We start from the raw sequence: 14490 nt of genomic DNA, 5'->3' as shown, positions 1-14490 counted from the left end.
CGCAACCACACTCCTATCAGGTACCATATTCGAGAACTGAATTGCATCGCCATTCGTTCTTCCCAAGAACTGTAAGGAACTGGAATTCCCTGTCGCCAGAAATTGTTTCAGCGCCATCTGTGGGATCATTTCGAAACCGTCTAACGGTTGATCACAGTGGCTAGTTTTTGTTTTTTCGTCAAATTTTCTATGTGCTTGTAAATATCTGTAAATAAATTGTATTACAATGTAAATAGCACCAGTCTGCAAGAATCTTCAGTCTATTGAAGGAGGCAGACTTAATCAGAAGAAGAAGAAGAAGAAGTCGTGTGTCAGCAGCGTAAAGAGGTTGACACCTATGAGACAAAGGGTCCGTTTCATGAAGTCATCACATAAAAGCCCTTACATAAATCTCAGAATTTTCAAAGTCGCTCGTAGCTATGAGAGATTTTGAAATCCATTTCATGATGTCTCTCATAAGTGTGCCTTATGACCGAAAAGTCTCTCCTAAGGCTTTCATGAAACGGACCCCAAGTAGTCCGCTGAAGACGTAGCGACGGATCCCGGCCTCAGAATTCAAACCCCAGACGGCTCAAATCTTTAGAAGTAGGACAAACACGAGGATGGAAACCACGTGTAGAGTTGCGGGCCTGGCAAGATTCCAGCCGGGAGATGATGAAATCCGAGCCGGTACTTAACGGCCAAGTAGTCGCTATCGCACCTGGTGGACTGTTGGGGGGAAATATCAAATCAAAGCCGACGATCTTCCACTCGATCTCTCGGTGTGGGTCGAGGGAAAATTTGTGTCTATTGGATTTGGATTCGCTTACATTCAGTGAGAGAGCAAGGAGAAAGGAAGAAAAAAACTGTTTGAGAGGAAAGTCAGTTAACTAACAAGACAGAGTTGGCAAATACTAGTAGACCATAGGTGGTGGCGATGATGGCGGCGGGAGGGGTGGGAGAAATTCAAAGGAAGGAAGCAAACACCAGCTAGTCCCCTTTCATAGACCTCTTCTAGCGATGGCTTATTGAGCAATCCCTTGAACCCTACCCCTCCCCCTCCTCCGGTTGCAAATCCTCCAGATCTTTCTCTGCCCTTTCTAGCGAAGATCATTCGTGACGGAAAGAAAAGGTTTGGTTCTCATCGAATCAGCTTAATCACGGACTTTTGTGCCGTTATGATTAATACCTAATCACATTAGATCTCCCCTCGTTAAAAACGAAAAGAAAAATTGCAAGACTGCGCTACTTTTCGTAACGAAAACCACAACCATGATTTAACAATGAAACAGACTGTCATAACAGCACCAGGGAAGAATACGACAATTCATGCAACTATGGCGCAATCTGCACGCCTCACGACTGTACATATTCCACTGTACAATTAGAGAGGGAATCCATAGTCTAATCGTGCTTTTCCAGTCCTGCTGTGATATGCAAAAAACACTTTGGCCTTTTCAAGAATCTGAGTCGTTTTACAAAATAAAAAATGATGAATGGCGCTGCTCTACGCTCCAGTTGTAATAATCTTCTCTCACTCTGACTTTCGAGACCTGCTCGACTGAAACTGTGGCAAATAGCACGAATCGGAACTTGGACTTAAAATCACGTCACAAACCATTGTTGACATAACAAATTTCTGCTAAGCGTAAGACGGGTGTATCAATGAACGAGCAAAGGAGAAATCAACAGGAAATGAATCGATCGAACGGGCCGAACTTCAAGCGATACTCGCTCGACAACAAGATGCGATGTCTGTCAGACTCGCGGCAGGCTTTGTGTAGTCACGAGGGTAATGCTTTCAAACCTAATTACCGATCGATTCGTGATACAAAAAGCTGTCATCTACATCTGGCATCGATCTGAAAGGCACTGCATAAACAAGACCACTCTCATGTTTCTCCCACAAACAGACCATGCCCGGTCAAGATCTCAACATGTCCCCGGATCTCTCATATGGGCTTTTTGCCGTGGGGATCGCTGGATGACGGAATAAGAAAGAAGAGATAGAGAGTGGGGTCTATATTTTACGACATCTCATATTTGGACGGTTTGCGGGCCATATTTGATCAGCCGTCTGTTACTGAAGATGGGATTGACAACTTGAGCGCTCAAAAGGGCATGGCCGAATGAGCGGGAATCGGAAAGGAGGTCTGGATGGGGGGGGGGGGGGGGGGGTTGATGTAAGGCTTGTGGATGTGGTATCACATCTCGAGATGAGATGCTCTGTAATTTGGAGGGGCTGGTGTGAGTGATGTGGGATTGGAGCAAGACAGGTGCCAGAGTGATGGGGGAACAGTAGAAGGAAACTACGTGATTACGGAAAGTTCCTGATGTAAATAACATGGTAGGAGAATAAAATAAAAGCAAATAGATTTGATTAATTAGAATAAACAATGACCGCGAATGGATTGTCAGCAATTAAACTCTTTCAAATGTCATAAAATTTGGAAGCTCCGCAATGTTTGGGTATAATAATCACGAAGGTCATAGTATTATAAATTCGTGAATTTTACAATACTCTAATTCTACAAGTGAGATGGCAGTTGGCGTATCCAACAGATAAGGAGTGCATGACGCCATTGACAAACAAGTTGCAGATAAACGGGAAGAAAAATAAATCTCAGTCTCTCTTTAGAAAAGCGTTCACTCGAGATTTGGGAAGGAAGAGAGTAAGATAGCACTTAAAGCAGACGACCGTGAAAAGAATACAAAAAGTGGCACAGATTAAGAGCGAAGTTTCAACAATGATAATTGCTACGCCCTCTTGCGAGCTTGTCACATAAATGTTAGACTCTTTGGAATAAATTGACGCTTCCGCATTTACGCAGTGACAGAAGCGGGGTATAAATAATGGAAGGGGTAAACAGACCGGCTTGTTATTTCCTTCCTACCAAAATTGTTGACGCCATTCGAGTTTGAGAAGCTCGTATATCTTCAACGTACCTCGTGCACCCCCTCCCAATCTTTCCACGACTCTTAGACATATCCACAATTAGGGGCCCGCCATCGTAGAGGCGTGTGATGAAGTCGATGTCAGTGCGCACATATTAAAGGAGACGTACAGACGGATTTGTTCGGCGGACCAGCGAAGGAGGGCGGTAATTTTATCAATATTTGTACACATGGGCAAAGTACATTGTCGTGAGCAAATCCAATACCGGGCTGCCAAACCCAAAGCCGCAGATGACCAACTGCGTGATGACCAATCGAGTAGCCACATCCCTTTCGTCGTCCTATTTCTACCGAGCTGTCCGATGTCCAAATTAGGGAAAAAATTAAGAAGAAAAAAAAAACCATCCTTCAACAATAGTTCAACATCGCTTTTGCCTTGTATCGAAATACAAAAATAGGGAGCAATAAAACTCAGAGTCTTTATATGTCTGATGAATAGCGGGCTTTTCTAAAAAGCAACGTATTTCATTTTCGGCTTTTTAAGTTTTCTATTGAATTATGGCGTTGGTTATTCAATGCTTGTAAGGAAGTTATGCAGTCTTTGGGGGTCAAAACGTCAGAAAGAGCATGAAAGGAGGTACTAGGCGCCTAGTACCTCCTTGATGAAACTAACGCGCCAATGGCAAGCCTAACCTTAATTCATAACACTTAACCTACAATTCCTCGTACCAAAAAAAAATGGCATTCATTCATTGCTTTTCTAGTTTATCTTTTTCTTCACTACGAACCATCTTGGATTACTAAAGAAGCCAGATCGAAGCAAGCTTTATGAGAACCTTCCAGAAATAACATTGCAGGTGTTCCACCTGCAGCAAGTCAATGTAACAGTTCTTTATCATGTTTTGAGCGTTCTGTGTGTCTTCAGGAATACCTATAGTCAACCTCCTTAATCCGGAAGTCTCTCCTAAAACCGGGTTGATCAACACAGATGCCTTTTAAGCCACACCGCGCCCGAAACATAGATCTCGGTCTCGGTGAATCAATTCAACGATTTGTATCTACTTTCGTGGATGCCTTTGGACTGACTACCGGGCGGTGAACCAAGCATTGTATACCTGATACCTTCTTTTCCCCCTTCCAGGTGGGATTCATTGCAAAGTTATCATAGCTACTCCTGAATGAACCAAACCTCCGTTATGCGAAAAAGAACTTAAAAAGAAGAACATTCGACAAGGAATCTTTCATGAATGTGAAGCAATATGAGTAATCTTTTCACTTTTTCTCATACTTTTGTGCCACTGCCACTGAGATGGAAGAAGACACAGCCGCAAACAAGTAATACAGACTGCAGAAGCTTCCAAGCGTTACAATAAAAAAAAAAAAACATGTCCGAGCTAAGTTTATTCCTTCAAATCGTAACACCACTGTTTTGACAGTGACTTTTTCCTCCATAAGAATCAGTGGCGGATCCAGAGGGGGCGCAATGGGCTCGCGCCCCCTCTTTATTTTTATTTTTTGTTAAAACAACCGAAATAAAAAGAAAAAAAAATATGTGTGTGTGTGGGGGGGGGGGGGGGGGGGTAGGCGTGCGCCCCCTTTAATTTTGTAAAGGCGCCTCCCCTTTACGGAATTTCTGGATACGCCCCATAGAATAACTATGAAAGTGATGCCTCAACATGTTAGAAGAAGTCGTTGAATTCTGCTCTCGTCATGAAGCAATTTTGCCTGCACGTTGATGTAATAGCACTTACCTTGAATTTGGTGGGGAGGTCGTACCGCGATAACACCTCGGTTGCTAGGCATTTTAGGGCGTGGCCGTCACTCTCAGTATCCAAGGAGAAGATGTCGAATGACCAATCATCAATATGCTGTTGGAGAGAGAGAGAGAGAGAGAGAGAGAAAGAGAGAGAGAGAGATGGTAAATTGTAAGATCAGTAACAAGACCATTTAAAAATTCATACACTACCCAGATTATGTGCAAATAGTTTCACAAATCAAAGAGATAGAAACATAAAACTGAAATGTTACTCGACTACAAATGGCCACGGCCGTGTTGCATACAAATAAGCAATCATTGAATATACAATCAAACATATGTCAGTAAATCGAACATAAGTCAGATTTCAGTCAACTTTATGCAACCTGGCTCAGTATTGATTCTTGAACTAGCATACAATGGCCCGAATTCACGAAGGTGGTACAAATGAAACCATGGTTTAAACCATGGACAAAAAACATGGAGCGCCAAGTGTCGCACGGAATATTTCTTTACGAAATTGGTCATTTCGTCGACAAAATGATCGTTTCGTTAACGAAATTATCATTTCGTGGACGAAATGTTCATTTAGTGACAAAATGTTGTCATTTCGTTACAAAATAATCATTTCATCGACGAAATGACTGATTTCGTAACGAAATATTCCATGCGACACTTGGCGCTCCTTAGTTTATGTCCATGGTTTAAACCATGGTTTCATTTGTACCACCTTCGTGAATTCGGGCCAATAAGTAGAAAGCAGAATGGCGTGTGTTATCGTCACATCTGCATTTCAGGTTGGAAAAAAAAGAAGACAGGAGAATCATGAAAGGACCTATTAGTGAAGATGTTAGGACCCAGGTGGTAATCGAAGCAAACCTTTTAAACAATTCACAGGTATCTTTTAAGAATTGATGTTGATGGAAACCTTTATTGCTGGGTTTAGCTTCTCATATCTACCAGGCCCGCACTCGCACGCAACAAGGTGTTGCTGGGCAGTCAGGTTGCTGACCAATGCTTTATACGCGACGTCAAACCAGCGTCACACTTCATTTGCGTCTAACCTTTACCAGTGGTTCCAAGATGTCAGAACTCCCCCCCCCCCAGTCGCGCCAGCGGCCCCCAGCAGCCCCCACCTCTTTTACAACATTCCAAATGTTGACATGAGTATTTTTGTTGTAGATCTGATCAAAATTAAAGTTAAAATACACTTCTTGCTCAATTCAACTTGTATGTCTACAAAGAGTAAAACAAATAGGAAAGGTCGAAGTTTCTTAACCATCCGACACAAATAAGAGTTTTGTTTGTCCAGACCCAAAACGAAATGCATATATATATATATATATATATATATATATATATAAGTAATAAAGATCACGCAACTACAACCTCTTCCCCCATCATTGCTGGGTTATTGAAAATCGACATTTACTGGATATAAACTATACAACTATAAATTCTTTCCATGTCATGAAAATAATCAGGGTTTGTGCCCATATCCAGATTAATGGGAGAGCTGAGAATCAATGACGTCATCGGCTCATCTAATTTGCATATTTAATCGCCACCAATGTCAGTATTTTCATACAAAAATGTGGTATAGTTTTTGTTTTAGGTCCGATTTTTAGATGAAACTCCCGTCACATTTTAATTTGATTTTGTTTATCAATGTCGAATTGAATATGAAGAGGGATGTACTTTAAACATAATTTATCCTATTAGCTGGTTCCTCAGTGTAGGATCTAGTCATCTTATTTTTCCTATATTTGTTTAAGATCATCTAGTATACGATTTCTCACGGAAGCTTCTCGAAAGGTCTGGATAACAAGTCGGATCCATCTCATAGCTGATCGATGGTTCTACTGCGCTGTCTAGACGAGTCATTATTATCTTTCTGAAAACACAAAGATCAACGTCTTCTCGAGATCTTTAGTACGACATGAAACGATGGGTAAAAGGGAACGTTATACCGCGCCATGTCTGGTTCGAAAAAGGTTAGCTTTGCTCGTGTCGTGTGAACTGTATTCTCCTTATACGTTTTGATATGATTGTACAGCATGAATCTTCTTATCTATAAATTTCGCTTTGTTATGTTCTTCAATGGACATAGTATTATAATCTTCTTCGCCTATACATAAAGAGGTCACTATGCCAACAGGAGCACAAGCATATCATGCTGTTGTAAAATATTTATTGTTGTAATTGTGAATTTGTCTGCTAGGGGACAGTGGGTTATTTTACAGGGTTCTGTTTTTATTTGCACTATACCCTATACAAGCATGCACTTTGCCTTATCTAATTTCTTTTTAGTGGGTCCCTCCATTTTTCGCACTTAAAGCATCGGTATACATGTACCTCACTTTGATCACTTCTGTTTCTTTTTTACTGTACAATGTATGATTACTATAGGTCCTCAATTGTTATTGTCTTTTCATTTCACTATGTTCTACTTAAGTTATTCTCTGTTATTAAATGAAGTGAAACATATGTTTTGTCGAAAAATGAAATAAACTTTGAATTGAATTGAATTGAATTAAATTGTACCTCTTCTCACACACACGCAATACTCATAAACTAATAGATTTCACACTGTTTTTCAATCTGTCTCTGTCCATAATACTTTTGAATAGCATACAGGTTTATGTTCGTGATGCGTTCACCTTTATGAAGTTATTTACATACATGTATATTACATACTTATATATTAAAGTGCATATCTATACTATGTTCAAATAGGCTTCTATAAAATCTACAGCAAAATGAAAGGAATGTAATGGTAGAGAGTTGCCAAATCATCGACGAAAAACAGCAAGATTTTATTGATATTTTGTGTACAAATTCTCCACTTTTATGTCCGAATCTGATAAAACATTTACCATTGTTTTCGTAAAATATTACTCTTATGTACTAAAGTTAACTTGAACTTGGTGCAAAATTTGCCTTTAATGCTTCCTTAAAGGTACACAACTACCTGTGACCTGGGAGTTCCCACCTTAAACATGTCATAGCTTGCTTAGATGACCCGTCTCTATATCTGTTCTGTAATAGCCCGTAAAATATTCAGAACGTGGTCTATGCAAGAATTATGAAGTCTTGCTCGCGCGAGGCGTGGTGGGATAATGTTGGCTCATGCATTTATTATCGCTGTCAAGCGGCCGAAATTTCGCCAAGTCCACTCGGCCATTGCGAGCTTGGACAGCAGCGTACTGCCGCAGACCTGTTTTCACTCTTGTCTTCTGTTCGTAGCTTGGGGCTAAGCATGCTCTGTGGATTTGGTACTGGTTTACCACAGCACGGTATTACTTTTTTTTTTTTGAATTTATTTTCCTCTTATGACAAATGTAATTCCTGACAAGAAGAAAACTCTCTTGAGGCTTGCCAGACATAGCGATCGCTAATGCAGGAAAACCAAGATTTCTGCTATCAAATATCCAAAATATCTAAAATATCCAAAATATCCAAGATACTTTTGTCGTTATGGTAAAAGCACACGTATAAATTTTGGCATCCTCAGTAAATTGGACTTTTTGCCACGGTCCCTAACTACCTGCAACTACTTTGTACTATTGTACAAAGCCCACGCTATGTTGTGAAAGATTATGTGTGATACCATACGGAGAATTCAAACGTAGCTCCAAAATGTCGAATTCTAAATCCAGTCAGTTTATTGCAGCTACTCTTTGCTTTACACAAAACTATTGTATCTCTTGATTTGCATGCAGTATAACATTTGCAAGCAAAACTCAAACAGGCTCATTTCAGATTAAGCGCAATCGTAATGTTAGCTTACGTTGGATACGGAAATATTGACAGAGTGCAAATCGCCGTTAAAGTGGGAAACGGGGAAAGAAGTCTGTAATTAAAGACTACCATTCCTCTCCGGCCGAAGATGCGCTCAACGCACCAGGTGCAATAGAAGATGGAGCGTTGAATATTACATTTATCTACGGAAAGCCATTTGTGTCGCAGCGGCTCACAAATTCGCCCTACCGAGGTATATAGCGGCGCGACCTGGTACGAGTGATGAAGTACCTGTCGTGGCGTTTGTAGCCATCCGGTGCCGTAGGTCGCGGCGGCTCATTTAGCAAGCGATGCTTGCAGGGCTGACACCGCATGATACATGAGAGGCTGTGGTATCTCTACAGACAGCGGCGGTCGTAATACCCCCAGCACGCCATACTTGATCCTAACGTCTACTGCGTCTTCTCAGCACACTACCCTATCCTAGCTGCGTGGGCGCACGCCAGACCTGATCAAGCTACCTGATGTTGATATTCTTACCCCCTTTTTCACGCGCCGAAAGACCCATTTACTTACATACATAAATTGTGTGCACTCCTTTCCAACTACAAGGTTGTTTGTGACATTATGACGGACTGTCTATGGCATGGTAAACGTAGCAAGAATTCATAACATCTGAATTCCGAGTATTGACATTTATCTGAAAGCAACAGCTTGACTGAATAACTCGTTGTCATACAGTTCCAAGGAAATAACATATATCCATAAACTTGAACACATTGGTAAAACGGCATTCTGGCTGTTTTGACAGTTACTATAAAACCTATTAAAATTATAATATAAGCAACGTCTAAATTTTGAGAAGTGGCGCCGTTTATTGACAATGAAAATGCTGACAATAGGTACTCCGTACTTCATAAATGATTTACACTTTATTGTCATGAAAGAAGCACCATCCTCCATTTTGTGTGATCTTACGTAGTGCACTACAATCTATTCGAACCCAGAGTACAATTTCACGTTAGAGGAAAATTCTCTCCTGATATCAGTTGCTTTGTATGAAAACCAATAAGTCGTAAAATACATTACAAAAATTATGAACTGTTAAAGTTTAGAGTGTAAGACAAACTGGTAAGTGATGTGATGTAGGCGTTTATCATCTCTCCACTTGGATTGAACACAGAAATTCACCAATTCAATTGTGTGTGTGTTTTTTTTTCTCCCGAGAAATGTTTTTTTCCGATCTGTTCTTCGTATTTTGTGAGAGTCATGTGTGCTTCCTTGTCCTTTTCAGGTGATACGTTCTTTCTTTACTAAAATATTTGAGAAAAATGAAGATTAATCGAAAAATGAAAAAAAAAATACGGATGCTCCACAACTGCATAACGGAGATTTGCCAATTTGTCGTACTCTGGTTAACATTTACAATATTCTTAATTTTTCATGTGTCCGATATTTTCCCAAATTTCTATCAATTTACTCTTCTGATTTTTCCTTGTTCATACAAAGCTACATTAAATCAGGATAGAATTTCCCTTCCGGCAACGTTGAAAAATACATAGACACGATCAAATTGACATTATCAGCTGGAAAAACGACCAAAGTACCTTACGCCCCTTCGCACTTACATTCCCCAGAGCCGCTTTCATGAATATTCATGACATGCATCAAATGCCGCGCGACTTTCACTTGACCATTCGTCATTTACGTCACAATGGTCTCCGCCACCAAAGGTGCCCTCCATAATAACATGTAAATGAGGGTCCTCTGCATGACAGCTGTAAAGGTGCTATCCCTCATTTGCATATCTCACTTGAAAGTCTCAAACAAGAAATCAATAAATTCTGTAGCTATAGCACATTTTAAAGACTGCTTGAAAGCACGGTACTACATTCAAGCCATTGTCTTAGTGTGACATTTTCGCCAGAATCAGACGTTTCGGCAGGACTGAAGAAAATAAAGGTATGCCCTTATTTATGTTCTTACTGCACTGCTGGATCGAAGATCATAGCTTTCGATCTCTTTTTTACATCCTTTCATACATTCGCCACACATACTGTTGTTTTTGTTTCAAAGTATTTTTTGGTGCATTTTAGCTTTGTGGTTGTTTAGGGAAACTTTTGTGAACAAAACCATGAATAGAATCTGAATACATTACAATACCGGTCTATTCAGAGTATTTTGATTACAGTTTTGAAGGTGCAGTGATGCAATGGTTGGTATGAGCCATAGAAATAGACATGAGCAGATTTGACCTTTTGTTTTACGTTCTATTGCACGTTGGCGCCGTGTAAAGAGGAATCAAAATAAATCACAAGTTCACGGATTGAGCTCATAATGCGGTTGAGCATCTTTTATCAGGAAAAGGCGCCTAAATATTGATCTTTGGAGTTACGCAATGGGCATGTAAGCTATCGCCGTGTTTTGTTTTGTTTTGTTTTGTTTTTAGGGGGAGGGGTGAGGGTGGGGAGTGCGGTGGGGAGGAAATATCGTTCATTGTATATTCCGCTATTGACCCCCACGCGACGAAGGACAGAGCGACCAATAATATTGTCGGCTGTAGTGACGTTACTTATTGACTTATGGTTTATCAAAGAAAATGGTTGGTTAAAGCGAGTGAGGTCTGGTTTGGAGCTGGATATGATTAAAGATGTCGTTAGTTCGAGTTATCTATACATTATGCACACTGTATGGCACAAAATGTGTAGATTAATGAGTTCACTTTTTTTCTTGATTCAAGTCTAAAGCTGCATTGTTGTTTCGATTTTCATTTCATTCAGTTTACGATTTCATTTCCCCTTCATTGCAGTTTTCTTCCATACTTTACTTATTCTTCCTCACTCCCCTTCTTCTTCTCTTCTCTCTGTCTTCCAAGCACACACACACACACACACACACACACACACACACACACATACAGCATCATCACCGTCACCGTCACCGTCACCATCACCATCACCATCACCATCACCCTAACCCTCACCATCACCATCACCATCACCACCACCACCACCACCACCACCACCATCACCACCACCATCACCATCACCATCACCATCACCATCACCATCACCATCACCATCACCATCACCATCACCACCACCACCACCATCACCAGCACCATCACTATCACCATCACCATCACCATCACCATCACCATCACCATCACCATCATCATCACCCTAACCCTCACCATCACCACCACCACCACCACCACCACCATCACCATCACCATCACCATCACCATCACCATCACCATCACCATCACCATCACCACTACCATCACCACCAAAAATCCTGGAAAGAGATCATCATGAAATTTCACCTATACTGTCAGTGACCAAAGCAAATCCAAGACCCATCGAGAAAAATATAATGTTTTCTGGATACGAACAATCCTCATGGAAAAGACAACATGAAATTAGGACGCGTCCTAGAGTGCAACATTTTTTTTGTACGATTATAAAAGAAGCAAGTCATTTTCTTCTCTTTGGTATATAGTTCAAAGGTCGCGTTGTCTAGCACAGTTCGCACTAACGGTTGCCAAATTGTTTACGACGGTTGACATTAACAAGCAAATAGGTGACGAAAAGGAAGAAATGATGTATACGCATTCTGATTTGGACGTGATAGAGAACGAGTTCATTGGACCTGGCATCGCGTTAAGAATTCACGGCCCTGGAAGCGATTAAAGTATACAAAAACAAACATCACAGGGTACCTCACTCCCGGCAAACTTAGATGATCGATTCCCAGCATGCAGGGTCCTAAAAGTCTTTTGGACCCTGGCGTCAAACTTTAATGTCGATTTATATTTCCTATAGGTGCTACTTCGAAATCCTTGTCAGATTACAAGAGAGCAGGGATACTTTTTTGAATTGCTATGTACATGTTCCATGAAGATTTCGATATTATCCCTTAAATCCACACCAAACGAAAAACAAAAATCAATATCAGCATTGCTGTTGGAGACAAGATATTATTAGTTTATCATCGATTGAAGGCTAAAATATTTCCTTTAACGATCGGTAAGTATTCACATCGTGTTACTAGCATTGACGATCAATAGGAATGACGCGAAAAAAGAGGAATAGATATAAAGTAAAAAGGGAGATAGAAGCAACATGAGAAAGACAATTAGAGTGTATAGACTGTAATACAAGAGAATTATTTTGTAAACTTGATGTGAATGAGGGATGTTTTCGAAGAGTTTAAAGGGATAGTATAGTATTGGATTAATGGAGATGAGGATTGGGCTTTTAGTTTTTGTTTTTGTTTTTTTTTTTTGCGAGATACCAAGAAAACACTTATGAAATTATAGAGAGCATATCACTTTAAGAGGAATTCAAAGTTTACCAGATGAAAATCGGTTTTTGGAATGGCTGAAACATCCAACAGCAAAGTGATACAAAGCAATTGTTAAAAAAGGTGGGTCCCACCTTTTATTAGGATTGCTTTATTTTGGATATTTCAGCCATTTCAAAACCAATTTTCATCAACTAAACGTTGGATTCAGCTTGGAATTACATGCTCTTTCCTATTCCATAAGAGGTATCTTATTATCTTACCAAAAAATGTTAGAAACCTGACGATAGGACTCAACCAAAACTATACGATCCCTTTAAGTGCACCATTCAATTTAGCATTCTTGTCAGATAGAATAATGGGTATTTGATGTGTTCTCTTACAATGTGTTTTCACAAGCACGCAATTTTTTGCATATATAATAATAATGATAATAATAACAATAATAATAATAATTATATATATATATATATATATACATCTGTGTGCGTACACACATTATTATGCCTTGTAGAACACATCACTAAAGCTTGAGGAAAATCGGTCAATCCGTTCAAAAGTCATGAATTTTTACAGTTTCAGTGCCACCATTGGTGGATGAGAAGACTACTGAAGTTCGTGACGTCACGCGCGGACAAGGATATGAAGAATAAATCAAAAGAATTCAATTTATTTATTTTTGTTTTCTACATCAATATGAAAAGCGGAATTATCAAGAGCGTCGTACCTTCAAAATTGTAACTTGCTCTTAAAAATTGGCAAAACATTTTGGAAGACCAAAGTGCCTGTTTAATTCTCAAAATGACAATTTTTGAAAACTTTCCCTCCGAATTTCTGCAGAGGTAATGAATCTAACCAAGTCCATCCAATATCTCTGCAGTGTACGATATGTGCATGAAATTCAAAGTTGCTAATCCAATGATTACATGATGCTAATTTTTTGCGGAAAGGTCCCGCGAGGACTCGATGGGTTAAATCTCTAGAAGATGAGCAAAGCTTGTGCAGCTCCCATGGGTCCCTTCTCAAGCATCATTAGACCATCGTGAAGACAACTACGCTCGTGGTGCTGCGTATCGACTGGCTTCGGTACTATCGATCGGCAGACGGCTTTAGAGACGCGCGCGCCACAGTGCGACGGATTTGTTTTCACTCGCACTATCGAGCCGTGGTACATTACCGACATAGAAGCCATCGGGATACTATCAATTTTATGCAAATCGGGACAAGTCTGCGCTCTCTTCATTTCATTTGTTATTTCTCAATTCGTGTTTCTGTTTTTCCCCTCGCTATCTATCTCCGTTTTGTATTCACCCCCAGTGGAGAGAAAGATAAGTTTGTCTATCTCTGTGGAAAGACAATACACGTGTTTGTCGCCGGAGCAAGACATATGGTACACTGCACGGCTGCCGACTGCTTCCCCCACAAGCTGTTGCAGAAAAAGAAAATGGCAACTACATTGGCTGTTTTTTTTTCTTTATTTATTTGACTGCAAATTGAAACCTCACAGTAATGATTGCCATATGTTGATTGTTTCAACGTATTTACCCCTTACCATGACCATGATTTTGCAAGCCGAAAAGAATAAATTTTCCAGCAGGAAATATAATGTTAAGATAGGTAAGTATCTTCAATATCAATACAATCAAGAGGCCTACTACATCTGTCTATCCATTTGTCTGTCTATCTATCTATCTATTTTTTTCTTTCTTTCTATCTATCTATCTATAATAATGTACTAAACATTATAGGTATACACCTATGTAATGACCAAACTAAGAGAGAACATACATCACTGTATAAAGTAACCACTGTTG

General features: G+C 40.0%; 1 protein-coding gene across 1 annotated transcript in view; it reads right to left on the bottom strand.

The window, feature by feature from the left end:
• The window catches only part of LOC140245483 (dual specificity calcium/calmodulin-dependent 3',5'-cyclic nucleotide phosphodiesterase 1A-like), a 287474-nt gene that overhangs the window by 24743 nt on the left and 248241 nt on the right, over positions 1 to 14490 (bottom strand). Inside the window, exon 8 of the mRNA XM_072325053.1 lies at positions 4626 to 4742. Coding sequence (XP_072181154.1) covers positions 4626 to 4742 — 117 coding nt within the window. The remainder of the gene's footprint in view (positions 1 to 4625; positions 4743 to 14490) is intronic.

Source organism: Diadema setosum, chromosome 22 (assembly GCF_964275005.1).
Source record: "Diadema setosum chromosome 22, eeDiaSeto1, whole genome shotgun sequence".
NCBI lineage: Eukaryota > Metazoa > Echinodermata > Echinoidea > Diadematoida > Diadematidae > Diadema > Diadema setosum.
This window is presented reverse-complemented; position numbering and strand designations above follow the sequence as displayed.